The sequence below is a fragment of the Hyla sarda genome, chromosome 5 (genome assembly GCF_029499605.1).
Source record: "Hyla sarda isolate aHylSar1 chromosome 5, aHylSar1.hap1, whole genome shotgun sequence".
Classification (NCBI taxonomy): Eukaryota; Metazoa; Chordata; class Amphibia; order Anura; family Hylidae; genus Hyla; species Hyla sarda.
The window spans coordinates 371,964,257-371,981,018 of record NC_079193.1 but is presented as its reverse complement, the minus strand read 5'-3'; the positions used below and the strand labels follow the sequence as shown (position 1 = coordinate 371,981,018).

General features: G+C 43.0%; 1 protein-coding gene across 3 annotated transcripts in view; it reads left to right on the top strand.

The window, feature by feature from the left end:
• Window positions 1-16,762, top strand: part of COL22A1 (collagen type XXII alpha 1 chain) — a 395,576-nt gene that overhangs the window by 338,363 nt on the left and 40,451 nt on the right. For all 3 annotated transcript variants that reach the window (XM_056522812.1, XM_056522815.1, XM_056522813.1), the window contains 3 exons: window positions 123-176; window positions 2,547-2,600; window positions 3,518-3,571. In XM_056522812.1, the coding sequence (XP_056378787.1) occupies window positions 123-176; window positions 2,547-2,600; window positions 3,518-3,571 (162 nt within the window). The remainder of the gene's footprint in view (window positions 1-122; window positions 177-2,546; window positions 2,601-3,517; window positions 3,572-16,762) is intronic.

Below are 16,762 nucleotides of genomic sequence, written 5' to 3'. Positions count from 1 at the left end.
CCAGTTGATTTAAAAATAAAAAATGTTTTCCACTGGAGTACCCCTTTAATGGTCTTGCCCTCCAGAGTTCCTTGGTGGCAGTGTTATTTACGCACATTTATTCATGTAAATATATTTTCCAGGGCAGTAGAGGAGACCGTGGAGCCGACGGAGAACCTGGACAGAAAGGTGAAAAGGTAAAATAATTAGGATTATGTTAGTAGCTATTTGCAACTTTATTCAAAATAATATGCACCTCAGCTGCTGCAGAACTTGTTTTTAAAGATCTACAAAGCAGGTCGGGTCAACATCACTGAATGGGAAGCCCTGAGCCCTATTCTTTGGATAGGGGATAAGATGGTGAGTATGAGGGTAGAGGGTGAGTATGAGGGTAATGTCACATGACAAATTTATGGGACCACGAAGGCAATGCTGCTTGCATTGCCTTCGTGGTCCCATAAATTTGTCATGTGACATTACCCTCATACTCACCCTCTATGATGTTCGTATGTCCCATTTAAGCTCACCCCTTCTGTGTGCCACTTTAAAGGGGTACTCCGGTGCTTAGACATCTTATCCCCTAGCCAAAGGATAGGGGATAAGATGCCTGATCGTGGGGGTCCCGCCGCTGGGGACCCCCATGATCTTGCACGCAGCACCCCAGTTAAAATCAGTCCCCGGAGCGTGTTCGCTCCGGGGACTGATTTTAACTGGGGTGCTGTGTGCAAGCTTACGGGGGTCCCCAGTGGCTGGACCCCCGCAATCAGGCATCTTATACCCTATCCTTTGGATAGGGGATAAGATGTCTAAGCGCCGGAGTACCCCTTTAAATCCATAGTTGTCAGGACAGTGAGGTCATAACGCTCCTTCTGGGTGCTGCCCCTGTGTCCTCTTTCTATCACAGTCTTTATTAGACTCCTTTACCAATGACATCTTTGGTAAAGGAGACATGTCATTGGCAAAGGAGTCCAATAAAGACTGTGATAGAAAGAGGACACAGGGGCAGCACCCAGAAGGGTCTTTATGACCTCACTGTCCTGACAACTATGGCTTTAGATGGGTACTCCGCCCCTAGACATCCTTTGGATAGGGGGATAAGATGTCTGATCGCTGGGGACCCCCACGATCTCCCTGCTGTTCATTTAGAGTGTCAGGTTCTTGGCCGGAGGCGCGTGACGTCACGGCCATGCCCTGCTGGTGACATCACGGCCACGCCCCCTAAATGCAAGTCTATGGGAGGGGGCGTGACGGATGTCACGCCCCCCTCCCATAGACTTGCATTGAGGGGGCGTGGTTGTGACATCACAAGCAGGGCATGGCCGTGACATCAAGAGCATCCAGCGCTGAACCCGCCAGTCATCTGTGCATCGGATGTCTGGGGTGCCGCAGCCAAGATCGCGGGGGTCCCCAGCAGCGATCAGACATCTTATCTCCTATCCTTTGGATAGGGGATAAGATGTCTAGGGGCGGAGTATTCCTTTAAGGGGTCATCTCATCATGACAACCTCTTCATATGGGTCCAACCTCAGAACCCACCAAAAATCAGCTATTATCCATATAAAATATGGACAGGTAGGGTCCACCAGGGGAAAAGCCCTTTTGCTCAGGTGTATAGTAGTGATGAGCGGCAGGGGCCATATTCGAATTTGAGATATATGGATGAATATTCGTCCTACGTTCGCGAAATCCGCATATTGACTATGTTCGTTCTCTCTTTTTTTTTTTTTTCATGCAAAAATTCGTAATACAATTTGCATAGTGCTCATGCGCAATTATATCTTCTACCTTAAAGAAGGGAGGGATCAGTGTCCAGTCTGGAAGTACCGATATTTGCATAAATATTCTCATAAATTTGCATAAAAAAATGAATATTTCTCATTACGAATATATATCTCTATATTCTAAATATTCGTAAGATCGCGATGTGTCAATATTCGCATAAAAAAAATGAATATTTGTCATTACGAGTATATATCACTATATTCTAAATATTCTCGAAATCGCGATGTGCCGATATTCCTGGTAAAAATTTGCATTTTGAATATTCGCGCGCAACACTGGCATATAGATGGGAGTCCTCATTGATGCCGAAATGTCCCATCTCAACAACCTCTTTCTGCACGGACGTCATAAGTAGAGATGAGCGAACTTACAGTAAATTCGATTCGTCACGAACTTCTCGGCTCGGCAGTTGATGACTTTTCCTGCATAAATTAGTTCAGCTTTCAGGTGCTCCCGTGGGCTGGAAAAGGTGGATACATCCCTAGGAAAGAGTCTCCTAGGACTGTATCCACCTTTTCCAGCCAACGGGAGCACCTGAAAGCTGAACTAATTTATGCAGGATAAGTCATCAACTGCCGAGCCGAGAAGTTTGTGACGAATCGAATTTACTGTTCGCTCATCTCTAGTTATAAGGTTTGGGTTTATTTTTTCGAGTGGATATTATACAAACAATTACATCTAGAATGGGTCGGCGGATAAGAAATAAGCCAGTGATGATGTCATATTCTTACATGTCTATAGTTATGTCATGATGTCATCATGGACTTTGTTCTGCCCTTTTGCAGGGTATTCCAGGAATGCCAGGCTTCACCGGATCGCCGGGTAATTCGGGACCTCCTGTAAGTTTGTTTTAGTTTTTTGTTTATTTTTGTTTTTTTTAATCTTTAGTTTATGCTTTTTTTTTTGCAATTCGATTACATTTAATATAGTTTTATTATGAGTCTGTGATTGTGAACGTAGAATCCCAGACATCAATGTTTGGCACAAATATTCCTGTACAAGTCATAAGTTGGTGCAAGGAAGAGAAGTCACGTCTGTAGTTTGAGGCCCAACCCAATAAGTTTGAGTACAGATGCAAGTTTAAAGGGGTACTCTGATGGAAAACTTTTATTTTTTTATTTTTTTTAATCAACTGGTGCCAGAAAGTTAAACAGATTTGTAAATTACTTCCATTAAAAAATCTTAATCCTTCCAGTACTTATTAGTTCTTTTGTTTTTGGATTTCTTTTCTGTCACGAGCACAGCGCTCTCTGCTGACACCTCTGTCCATTTTAGGAAGCAGCATATGTTTGCTATGGGGATTTTCTCCTGCTCTGGACAGTTCCTAAAATGGACAGAGGGGTTAGCAGAGAGCACTGTTCTCATGACAGAAAAGAAATTCAAAAAGAAAAGAACTTCCTGTGGAGCATACAGCAGCTGATAAGTACTGGAAGGATTACGATTTTTTAATAGAAGTAATTTACAAATCTGTTTAACTTTCTGGAGCCAGTTGATAAACTTGTTTTATACTGGAATACCCCTTTAAAGGTCATATGAGCAGGGTCCTCACTCCTCATGTGTTTACCCTCATGGATTTTCGCATGGTCCTCACTCGTGTTCTTTTCACTGATATTTGTTTTTTTTATCTGTTATGTCTGATTTTATTTTTCCATATGACGTAATATTATCATCTCTATAACATGATTTATATTAAATTATTATGTCACATTATTCAATGCAAGTCTCACTTATTTTTGCATTGTTTTCGTTTCCCAAGGGACCTGATGGATTACCCGGAGTCATGGGCCCTCCCGGCCCCACAGGAGAACCCGTAAGCTTTATGTTGTCTCACATCTATACACGTCTTGTCTCCCGTTTTCCTGTGTGCATGCTGATTTATTAAAGAGCTACTCCCGTGGAAAACTTTTTTTATTTTTTATTTTTTTTAAAATCAACTGGTGCCAGAAAGTTAAACAGATTTGTAAAAGACTACTATTAAAAAAAAAATCTTAATCCTTCCAGTACTTATTAGCGGCTGTATACTACAGAGAAAATTATTTTCTTTTTTAATTTCTCTTCTGTCTGTCCACAGTGCTCTCTGCTGACACCTCTGTCCATATCAGGAACTGTCCAGAGTAGGAAAAATCCCCTTAGCAAACCTCTCCTGCTTCAGACAGTTCCTAAAATGAACAGAGGTGTCAGCATAGGCGTGCGCAGCCTATTGCATTAGGGTGTGCACCCTAAAGCACAAACTCACGAAACACGCATACGTATGTGTGTATATATATATATATATATATATATATATATATATATACATACATACACATACACACACATATACAAACACACAAATAAACTCTTGCTTGCATGCACACATACATAAACAGATAAGACAGCACTAGATAAATCCATTGTCCCCGTAGTCATCCAGATAGCCAATCCGGATACCAAACATGCAAGCAAGTCCAAGACCACAGCACCAAAGTTAGAAAAAAAGAGCTATTATTTATTGGTTCCTCCAAAAAAACTTTTGGGGAACCAATAAACTACAGCTCTTTTGCACGTATCAGTTTATAATTTTTGGTGCTGTGGTCTTGGACTTTGTTGCAAACCTGTATACTATATAATTAATTGTATCCAGGATCATATAAAGGTAGATACCAGCTGTACACAGGATCTGTATACCATATAGGGGATTATAGTTACATCTAGGGACTCACAGGTAACATCATTTCTGATCAGCGATGTCCTCTTTCCTTTTCTTGTGCATCTGGATCAGACTGACATGTCAACTTCTTCCAGGTAAAAACCATCTCTTTAGCATCTGCAGGAAAAACATGTTTGACTCTGCATTTTTCCAGTGCAATGCCCTCTCATAATAAGGAATAGTAGGTACCCCATTAAGTAGGCCTATCCCCCACCATAGACCCCCTCATTAGATAAATACGTCTGAAAGTAGGTAGGTTGTTAGCTAGCTAGATAGGTAGGTAGGCAGGTAAGTAGGTAGCTAGCTACATGGGTAGGTTGCAACTATGTCAGTAGCTAGGTATGTTCATAGCTAGGTTGGTTGTTAGAGAAAAAAATGGATAGAGCAGCACTTCAAAAAAGTAAGCCAGTAGGGGTGAACGTCAGTCTCTGGGACCCTGGTCTTGGATCCAATTCACAGCATGGAAAGAAGGGATGACTGCAGCACTCCAATACGTGAAAAGAAAAAGTGTCTTTATTCCATGAACAAAACTTGGTGCGACGTTTCGGTGTCCTCACAACACCATTCTCAAGCTGGGTTGGTTGTTAGCTAGATAGCTTGTTAAGTGTCTAGGTAGATTGTTAGCTAGCTAAGTAGATAGCCATACAGGTAGGTAGTTAGGTTGCTAGGTAGATAGCTAGGTAGGTAGCAAGGTTGGTTATTAGCAACATAGGTGGGTAGCTAGCTAGGTAGCCAGATAGCCAATTAGCTAGGTAGGTTGTTAGCTAGCTAGGTAGCCATGTAGTTAGGTTGCTAGGTAGATAGATAGCTAGGTAGGTAGCCAGGTAGATGGATAGTTAGGTAGGTAGATATTCAGGTTGCTAGATAGCCAGGTAGGTAGGCAGGTAGCCAGCTTGCTATGTAGGTAGCCAGGTAGTTACATAGCCAGGGAAGTAGGAAACCAGTTAGGTAGGTTGTTAGCTAGATTGGCAGGTAGTAATTAACACTTTTCAGGTTAAAATGATGGGTCTCCCAGTACATTAATAATATAGACACTGATTTGAATAGGGACCTTCCATACAATTAAATATACCTTTTATTACGTTCCAATAAAATATCGACTTACACTACAAAATATACAGCCTGCCACCTATGGATTAGCGCACATTTATCTTATTGCACTTGAGTATAAGTAGTCTCTCAGGATAGACTCCATATAAAGTGCAAAAACGGTGTATAAAAACACACAAGATATACACACAATTAATTATCTATGCGTGACATCACAGGATACACATATGCGGGGGATATTTTCTCCTATTCTGACCCCTATAACTTTTTTTATTTCTCCTTATATGTCCTGTATGAGGGGCATTTTTTTGCACCCCGATCTGTGTTTTTTAACGGTTCCATTTTTGTTTCGATGGGACCTTTTGCTTGCTTTCTTTTGTCTTTTTGATTACATTCTGGAGTTCCAGTTAGTTACTAACTACAACTCCCAGCATGCCTTGATACAGCCTGTGGCTCAGCAGCTGCCCCAAACGAAAACTACAACTCCCAGCATGTTGGACTATATAGTAGAATATAGTATGGGTCAGTGTTTCCCAACCAGAGGTGCCTCCAGCTGTTGCAAAACTGCAACTCCCAGCATGCCCGGACAGCCAACAGCAGTCCGGGCATGCTGGGAGTTGTAGTTTTGCAACAGCTGGAGGCACTCTGGTTGGGAAACACTGGTATAGTATATGGTGCAACATTCTGGGAGTTGGTGGATTGGTTATATAAATACCGGCCAGGTGGCACCCTACTTTAGACTCCTCTGCCCCCTGCCCCTCTGTCCCCTCCTCCTGTACATTTGCCTCTTCCCAGCCCCCTCTGCCACCACTTCTTCGTACTGTTCTGTGACTGTCCCTCCACAGACCCCCTCCTTCACAATCTTTTGATCCCTGATCCCTGTGTAGATCACATTGGGCGGCTCCTGGTCACGCCTGGCTGCTGCCTTCTGCAGTGGTTTAAGCTCCGAGCTTCCGTCCTGCTCGGAGCAGCCGGGGCAGGGGGGGCGTGCCTGCGCACGGAAGTGTGCTACTCCTAAAGTAGCAGTGTCCCCGGCCTAAGAACTTGGGACCGGAGGACCTGCCCTGAGCGGGGTCCCCTTTTGCGTGCCCGCGCCCACTGTTTTATAAATATATTTGAAAAAATGGAGGAAGTTAAAAAAAAAGCCGGGGCAGCTGACATCCGGGGCCCAGGCGCCGAATAAAATTACCTAGTGACGCCCCTGAGCCTGGGCTTGATTAGGGTGTGCCCAGGCACAGCCGTTACACCCCGTGCGCACGCCTATGGGTGTCAGCAGAGAGCACTGCGGTCAGACTGGAAAGAAATATACAAATTCCTGTTGAGCATACAGCAGCTGATAAGTACTGGAAGGATGAAAGGGGTACTCCGATGGAAAACTTTTTTTTTTTTAATCAACTGGTGCCAGAAAGTTAAACAGATTTGTAAATTATTTCTATGAAAAAAATCTTAATCCTTGCAGTACTTATTAGCTGCTGAATGCTTCATAGTATATTATTTTCTTTGGATTTTTTTTTTCTGTCTAACCACCAACAGTGCTCTCTGCTGACACCTCTGTCCATGTCAGGAACTGTCCAGAGCAGGAGAAAATCCCCATAGCAAACATATGCTGCTCTGGACAGTTCCTAAAATGGACAGAGGTGTCAGCAGAAAGCACTGGGGTCAGACAGAAAGGAAATTCAAAAAGAAAAGAATTTCCTCTGTAGTATACAGCCACTAATAACTACTGGAAGGATTAAGATTTTTTAATAGAAGTAATTTACAAATCTCCAGCACAACTACCTAATACACAGGGGCACGTTGCTGTGGCAAATACATAGTATACAAAAAAAGAAGGTTGCAGCAGCACACATTGGTCAAAAAATGGAGGCTCGTGGCGCACTTTTTGAACAAAATGTGTCCCCCCCCATTCACCATGCGGAGGTAGTTGGCCTTATTTCGGATGGGACCCTAACACAAATTCTGAGCCTAACACTCATAACACTCACCTCTGCTGGGCATATTGGCCGACATTTATCATTGTCTTTAGACAGTTTTTTGTGTCTACATAAAGGCACAAGCAGGGTTTATTTGCGCCTTTTTTGCGCCTTTTTGCACATTTCTGCTGATTTTAAGTTGCAATCCACTAATTTTGAGTTGCAATCCACTGATTTTGAGTTGCAATCCACTGATTTTGGCAATACACATGATATAGAAGGGATTCATGAACTGCGCCTTTTTGTAAAAAGGCGCAAAAAAGGCGCAAAACCACTGAAAAGTCTCTAAATCTACACCATCCCAGACCTGGCGTAGCTTTTTGGTGTGTGTGAAGAGAGAAATTTGAGAAAATGTGACCTGCACAAAATGTATCAAATGCTCTGTGACCATTTAATACATTTGTTGCTCCTACACATTACAGCACAGAAAAAAGAGGTGTAAAAATGCTTCACTTACACCTACAATGATAAATGTGGGCCAAAGCCTCTGACTGGGGGACATGCTGGATACATTATCAATTTCAATTAAAATACCTCCTGTGAGAAAGGGTTAGGCTCAGAATGAGTGTTAGGGTCCCATCCGAAATTAGGCCACCTCCCCGTGGTGGATGGGGGACACGTTTTGATCAAAAAGTGCGCTAAGAGCCTCCATTTTTTGACCAAGTGTGCTGCTGCAATCCTCTTTGTATACTCTAATTTACAAATCTGTTTAACTTTCTGACACCAGTTGATTAAAAAAAATAAATGTTTTCCACCGGAGTACCCCTTTAAATAAAAGTTTCTCCTATCCAGAAATGGCTTCTGGTCCCTCAGAGCAGCTTCATGGAGTCGTACACACGGCTTCTATTATAGAATAGATGGAAACCTCAATCACGTTCACAGACGTTCATTGTACAATTTACAGAGAATAATTGTATCGGCCCAAAAGGTCAAAAATACAAAGACAAATCTAATTACAACATTTTCATCTGAAATTAGAATAAGATTTCTGTCTTATGTGAAGTTTTATACAAGACTGAGGACTGGAGATATATATATATATATATATATATATATATATATATATATATATATATACTATACACTGGAGAAACAGATATATATCTCACTGCTCAAAAAAATAAAGGTAACACTTAAACAACACAATGTAACTCCAAGTCACTGACACTTGTGTGAAATCCCACTGTCTACTCAGGAAGAACACTGATTGACAATCAATTTCACATGGAACAGACAACAGGTGGAAATTATAGGCAATTAGCAAGACAACCCCAATAAAGGAGTGGTTCTGCAGGTGGTGCCCACAGACCACTTCTCAGTTCCTATGCTTTCTGGCTGATGTTTTGATCACTTTTGAATGCTGGCGGTGCTTTTACTCTAGTGGTAGCATGAGATGGTGTCTACAACCCACACAAGTGGCTCAGGTAGTGCAGCTCATCCAGAATGGCACATCAATGCGAGCTGTGGCAAGAAGGTTTGCTGTGTCTGTCAACGTAGTGTCCGGAGCATGGAGGCGCTACCAGGAGACAGGCCAGTACATCAGGAGACAGGAGGAGGCCGTAGGAGGGCAACACCCCAGCAGCAGGACCGCTATCTCCACCTTTGTGCAAGGAGGAGCAGGAGGAGCCCTGCAAAATGACCTCCAGCAGGCCACAAATCTGCATGTGTCCACTCAAACAGTCAGAAACAGACTCCATGAGGGTGGTATGAGGGCCCGACGTCCACAGGTGGGGGTTGTGCTTACAGCCCAACACCGTGCAGGACGTTCGGCATTTGCCAGAGAACACCAAGATTGACTAATTCGTAACTGGCCCCTGTGCTCTTCACAGATGAAAGCAGGTTCACACTGAGCACATGTGACAGACGTGAAAGAGTCTGGAGACGCCGTGGAGAACGTTCTGCCACCTGCAACATCCTCCAGCATGACTGGTTTGCCAATGGGTCAGTAATGGTGTGGGGTGGCATTTCTTTGGGGGGGCCACACAGCCCTCCATGTGCTTGCCAGAGGTAGCCTGACTGCCATTAGGTACCGAGATGAGATCCTCAGACCCCTTGTGAGAACATATGCTGGTGCGGTTGGCCCTGGGTTCCTCCTAATACAAGACAATGCTAGACCTCATGTGGCTGGAGTGTGTCAGCAGTTCCTACAAGAGGAAGGCATTAATGCTATGGACTGGCTGCCCGTTCCCTTGAATCCGATTGAGCACATCTGGGACGTCTCGCTCCATCCACCACAGACTGTCCAGGAGTTGGCGGATGCTTTAGTCCAGGTCTGGGAGGACATCCCTCAGGAGACCATCCGCCACCTCATCAGGAGCATGCCCAGGTGTTGTAGGGAGGTCATACGGGCACGTGGGGGCCACACACACTACTGAGCCTCATTGAGACTTGTATTAAGGACATTACATAAAGTTGGATCAGCCTGTAGTGGGGTTTTCCACTTTGATGTTGAGTGTGACTCCATATCCAGACCTCCATGTCCCAGATACATTTGATTTCCATTGATAATTTGTGTGTGATTTTGTTGTCAGCGCATTCAACTATGTAAAGAGGAAAGGATTTCCTACGATTAGTTTATTCAGATCTAGGATGTGTTGTCTTAGTGTTCACTTTATTTTTTTTTGAGCAATGTACTATACACTGGAGATATATATATATATGTGTATGACAAATTCGGCAGCACTCTTTTGTAAACACAGTCCATAAGGTGCGGGTGCCAGCAGAGAATAGAGGCCAAGTCCCAAACAGTCCCTCTTGAATACATCAAAAATGTGTACAGCAGCGACAAGTGAGTTGCTGCTCTACACATTTTTGATGGATTGAAAACCTTTTCACTTTTCCACTATTTTGGAGTGCGGCATTGCTCTCCTATTTTTTCCAGCACAGCTGCATCATTACTGTAACTGGGTCAGGTGAACACTAGTCTGACCCACAGAAAATGACAGTGTTTAATGTGTCAGAAAAACTATTTAGTCCTGGGTCAGCTGACTTCTGTGAATTACAGGATGACATCATCACATCCCAAATCCCCCTAGCTCTATCTGTATACTGCTGCTGTCTCTATGGGATCAGGATATATATAGTAGTTATACCTCTCACCTCCAGCTCTATCTATATACTTCTGCTATCTCTATGGGATCAGGACATATAGCAGTTATACCTTGCCCCTCCAGCTCTATCTGTATACTGCTGCTATCTCTATGAGATCAGGATATATAGTGCTTATACACCTCCCCTGAGGCTGTGCTAACACACACCCTGCATTTTTTTAATTCTTGATCTGGTTGTCATGATTTCCCCCAAATCATTGGATAAATGGTGCTTTTACCGCAATTGTGCAAATCACAGTAAAAAAAAAAATATATAATTTTTATAGCAACTTTTTTTAAATTCCTGCAAAAGAAGCCAAAATGCTGATTTTTATTTTTTTATTTTTTTTGTGAAAAATTCTGGAAAAATTCAACATGTCAACACATCCCAAAGCATTCACATCTTTATAAAACATCTCAATTGTGAATATAGGGCAAATCACTTTCGCCTTATGACATTATTTTTCTAAAAAAGAAAATACATCAATCTACATATGATGCGAACTGTTCCCAACCCACTTATGAGTCTATTCAGTTCACCTGGGTGACCTCCAGCAGCAGCAGCAGCCTAATTATATGACCAGGTGCAGTGTTGAGACTCCACCCTCCTCTCTCTGCAAATCCAGAGGATCCATGGGAAATGTAGGCAGCATTAGGAATTAATTTTAGAAATTTAGTAATTTAGTGGAATTACAATCAATTTGGATGAAAACCTCATTCCTGCTACATCAGCTAAAGCAGGTAAGCACAAGGCATACACAAGAACCTCTACAGTATTGTCTAATAGTAGCCTATGCTGCACTATAGTAGCAAAAAGTAATTTCTCGAAGTTCTTCTTTAAATGGGTATTTATATGGCATATCCACAGACTATATAGAAGATGCAGGTCAAGTGAAATGTTCACAAAATTACTAAACATTTTATGTGGAATAAGTTTTATTTATTTTTTGTGTATTTATTTATTTATTTAAGTTTTTTTGTGTATTTATTTATTTTGAGTATTTTTTGTCTATTTATTTATTTTGTGTATTTTTTGTCTATATTTATTTTGTGTATAGTTTTCCTTTCCTTCATTTGTTAATGCCCCAAACTGGAAAAAGTTTTAGAACTTTCTCCTAATAAGTGATAAATTCTGCTAGTGTTTCCCAACCAGGGTGCCTCCAGCTGTTGCAAAACTACAGCTCCCAGCATGCCCGGACAGCCTTCGGCTGTCCGGGCATGCTGGGAGTTGTAGTTTTGCAACAGCTGGAGGCACCCCGGTTGGAAAACACTGCCTTAGGAGTTGAATTCAAATGGAGTTGTGAGGAGGGAGCTAATATAGGAATATGTTGCAGTATTTATACGGGGGGCCGTGTTTACAATGACCCCCTCCCCCATCAAGTGCTCTCACACTCACCAGAAGGCTCAGCCTGACTCCCGCTGTGAATACCGTCTGGAGAAAGGTGATTTACTGAGACAAAAGAGACAAGATGGTAACGGGCTTCACGGCACCGCGGGAAACCGCTGAGCACTGATTGAATTCTGGGATTGAAGAAACAGAGACGAGGACAGACCAAAATTGCTTTAAGGAATTGAGGGCAAACAGCAAAGTGACTCTGCTAATGAGACATGTTTACAGGATCGTAATACAGAGAGAAACAATGTAACACCGAAAATACGTTCAACCTATCGAGCTCAAGTCTAATGTGTCAGACAGCTGTTTCGAAAGGCGTCTTAACCGCTTAATGATCACAATACGTCTTTTGTTGGCGAAGCAGGAATAGTCCGGCACTGGTCTCCTTTAGCTCTAACTAACAGGAGAAGAGAAACCACCAATCCTTGTAATTTAGCCCCTTAGATGCCGTGGTCAAATTGTGATGACTGCATCTAAGTGGTTTTTTGGTATCTATCACCCCATCGGCACCCGGGCAAGTTGCTTGGACATGGATGGATTTCTATGGCAGCAAACAAGGCCCTCAGCTATGCCATGTATGTGCACCTATTCAGGTGTGACTCCAGCAGGGCCAGGTAGTCTGCATGATAGTTTTATGTTGACAGGATAACACAGGGTACACACACTACGACACAGGGTATTAGTATAATTTTATTTAATAGAAAAAAAAAATACAAAAAACATTCCCCTTTTCATATATATATTAGCTGAGTACCTGGTGTTGCCCGATTTTTACTTCCTAATCCTTTTTGCGGAGGAAAATCAACAAAGGAGGAAGCTTTTGACTTCATACACCATCCCCATATATTCCAACCCCATATCCCGTCCCCATATCCGACCTCATGTCCCGTCCTCCTATCCCAACCTCATACGCTATCCTCATATCCCGACCTCATAGCCCGACCTCATATCCCAACCTCATTTCCCATCCTCCAATCTCGACCTCATATCCCAACCTCATTTCCCATCCTCAAATCCCGACCTCATGTCCCGTCCTCCTATCCCGACCTCATACGCTATCCTCATATCCCGACCTCATATCCCGACCTCATGTCCCGTCCTCCTATCCCGACCTCATACGCTATCCTCATATCCTGACCTCATATCCTGACCTCATATTCCGACCTCATTTCCCGTCCTCCTATCTCAACCTCATATCCCGACCTCATTTCCTGTCCTTCTATCTCGACCTCATATCCCGACCCCATTTCCCGTCCTCCTATCTCGACCTCATATCCTGACCTCATATCCTGACCTCATATCCCGACCTCATTTCCCGTCCTCCTATCTCGACCTCATATCCCGACCTCCTTTCCCATCCTCCTATCTCGACCTCATATCCCGACCTCATTTCCCGTCCTCCTATCTCGACCTCATATCCCGACCTCATTTCCCGTCCTCCTATCTCGACCTCATATCCTGACCTCATATCCCGACCTAATTTCCCGTCCTCCTATCTCGACCTCATATCCCTTCCTTATATCCCATCCTCATATCCTGACCTCATATTCCGACCTCATTTCCCGTCCTCCTATCTCAACCTCATATCCCGACCTCATTTCCTGTCCTTCTATCTCGACCTCATATCCCGACCCCATTTCCCGTCCTCCTATCTCGACCTCATATCCTGACCTCATATCCCGACCTAATTTCCCGTCCTCCTATCTCGACCTCATATCCCTTCCTTATATCCCATCCTCATATCCTGTCCTCGGGTAGGACTGATTTGTGATGAAGATTTTGTAAGCTGAAAATAGAAGGGGACGTGACTTTGTGGAACTGGGTGTGATTTGCAAGCCAGACCGATGCACAAAAAGGATAGATAATAAAAGGGGTGTGGCTTAATCAGTGGGCGTGTCTTTGTGAGATGGGGTGTGGCATATTCACCAGGAGATGCGGAGCGGAGCTTGTGGAGTAAAGTACTGGAAGTCCCATATACTTGCATGGGACTTGGAACAAAAACCCATATTTTATATAAGGGTTAATTTAACGATCATATATTTTTATTTGACATATAAGTTATATGTGTACCAGGTATTATTGAAATATCTCCAGCCGTACGGAAGTTATGTGGGAACATATATTTCCCATAGACTTGTATGGGACTTTAAACTAAAACCCCAACCCTGGCAAATGGGGGTGAGTAAGAGTTAAATCACCTATCCTATGTTTGTTGTTGACATATAAGTAACATGTGTGCCAAGTTTTATATATATTTATTTTTTTGTGATAAGGTGGCAAGGAAAGGGTGTATTTCCTTTGCTCACCCTGCAGTATCTCTCACCTGCTTCTTAAGTAATGAGGCAGCAGGGAAGGGAGGTGTCTATGAGATGGAGTCTCAGTCTAATCTGTGCTCTCCCTGGGAAACAGTATGCTGGCTGTTAGAGGGGGAGACACACGGGCCCTGTTTAGGTAACACGCAGAAGGTGCTGCGAGTGGTCCAAGTTCAGGTGTGAACTGGTAGCAAAACAGGTTGCAGGTGGCATGGGTTTTTAACTGGATGAGGGAAGCTCACCAGTTGATAGACAGGGCATGCTGAGAGTTATAGTCAGTGACCAGACGGTCTAGGACTTTATTTTTGTTCCTGTTTATGTTTTGTTTTACCTGCAACCTGTGGAAATAAAGCTGGCGAGGAGCCAGAATTGTATGCGGAACTGTGGTCTGTGGTGTTATTGTGAGGAACGTGTCCCATGGCAAGTGACCAGGACGATCCGAGAGCTAATCCTCAAGACGGGTGGTCACAATATATATATATATATATATATATATATATATATATATATATATATATATATATATATATATATACTGTATATATTTAATGTCTCTTGTATGGCCCCCTCTGAACTATAAAATCTCATTGTGTATCTCACACGGTGAACACTGTAAAAAAATAAATACATAAAACAGATTGTACAATGTCAGATTTGCAATAGTTTTGTTAATCTGCCTCCCAAAAACACAAAAATATGGTACCGTAAAAAGTACAACTAGTCCCACATAAAAAACAAGCCTTTATATGGGTGTGTGAGCCAATTATTTTTTTTTTAAGTTATGGTTTTCGGAGAGCAAAATTAATAAAATTGCTGGGTCAGGTTAAGGTGGGGGTCTGTGTGTTCAGACCTCCACCTCCACCAGGAGAACGAGCCTGGAGAAGTTTGCCCCATGTGTCATGTGATCGAGACCATTTTGCCATGTAAGTCTATGGAGTGTGTCTCGATCACGTGACATTGAGACAGGCAGAGGAGCATGCGGCAGCACAGACTACTCCCAGCTCATTCTGATCGGCAAAGGTCTGTGAATTACCGATGATCAAAACTTTTGACATGTCACTAAGACATGTGAAAAGTATTTACAAATGACAGGTACTTTTTAAATGGTTAAATTCAACCACTAAAGGGTAACTTTAGTGCCAATAGGCAGTGTGCATATTTCTGCAGAGTCAAATGCCACGACAAAATGGAAGACTTGGGGACAAATAATGTTAGACTGTGATACCCTGGGCACTGAAGCTCCAGGGCACCAATGTAAAACCTGTAAAAGCCGACACCCCCACCCCCTCCATATGCCTTCTAGTACTGGTGCCCCCCCCCCCCCCCAATCCAACTGAAAGCCCCCCAAATGTCTAACCCTCACCATCCATACATACACTTCAATCAACCTAAGCAATAATGTTATCACTGCACCCCCAAGTCTAATCAACAAATTTTAGAATCTGTAGCACGTGGTTATTGGCTTTACTTTAGCTCCTAATGGGATTCTGCTTGACACCTTGGGCCCAATAAGGTGACAGAACCTGAACCCTCCAGGGGATTCACTGGAACTATGGTTGGCCAGTCCAGCCCTTGTGGCAAACCCTATGGGTAATGTAATGACCATTGTTAGTGGCATCGTTTTTGATATCTTAATTGCTAATAACAGGACACTTAGGCCCCCTGCACCCAGAAATAGCCGTGGACACCAGTGACGGGACCAGGAACATGGGAATTTCCCACTATAATGGGACTTTGAAGGAAATCTCTCATCAGTGTCACTTACACTAACCTGTCGGTACAGACAGGTAATGCAGGTGACACTGATGGCGATACTTACCTGGTCCTGTTCCGTGCTGTGGTTCTCCGGGTATCCTCTTCGGTATCTTGAGCTCCAGGCCCGACTTAAAGCATGGGCAGAGCTTACTGACATCACTGCTGTGCTTTGCTAGCAGCAGGACCCAGCAGAGAACAGCAACGGTGACGTCACTAAGCTCCGCCCATGCTCCAAGTCATAACTGGAGCTGAAGATACAAAGAGGATTGCCGGAGAACCACAGCACGGAACAGGACCAGGTAAGTATCGTTTTCATCAGTGTCACCTGCCCTACCTGTCTGTATTGACAGATTAATGAAGGTGACACTGATGACGGATTTCCTTTTAGGCAATTATCTGCATTGGTTACCCTAGTAGGAGATATACAGTAGATTGGAAATGGAAGATCTTATAAAGAAACTTGTTTAAAAAAAATCATAATACAAAAAAATGTCTTTACTGTGTAAAGGTTCTTCAAGTCCTGGTGCAATTCCCATAAAGGGAGAATTTTCTATAATTTTTTCAAAATTGAAAAAAACAAACAAACAAACAAACAAAAACAAAACAAAACAAACACTTCTGTAGTGTGTACCGGTTCCTGTTAGAACTCATAGATAAGAGTCGTCTTGTATCCTGCACTGCCCCTGATGGGCGATAACGAATCTGTCTTGTGGGATATCTTTCTCTATACGATTTTCTAT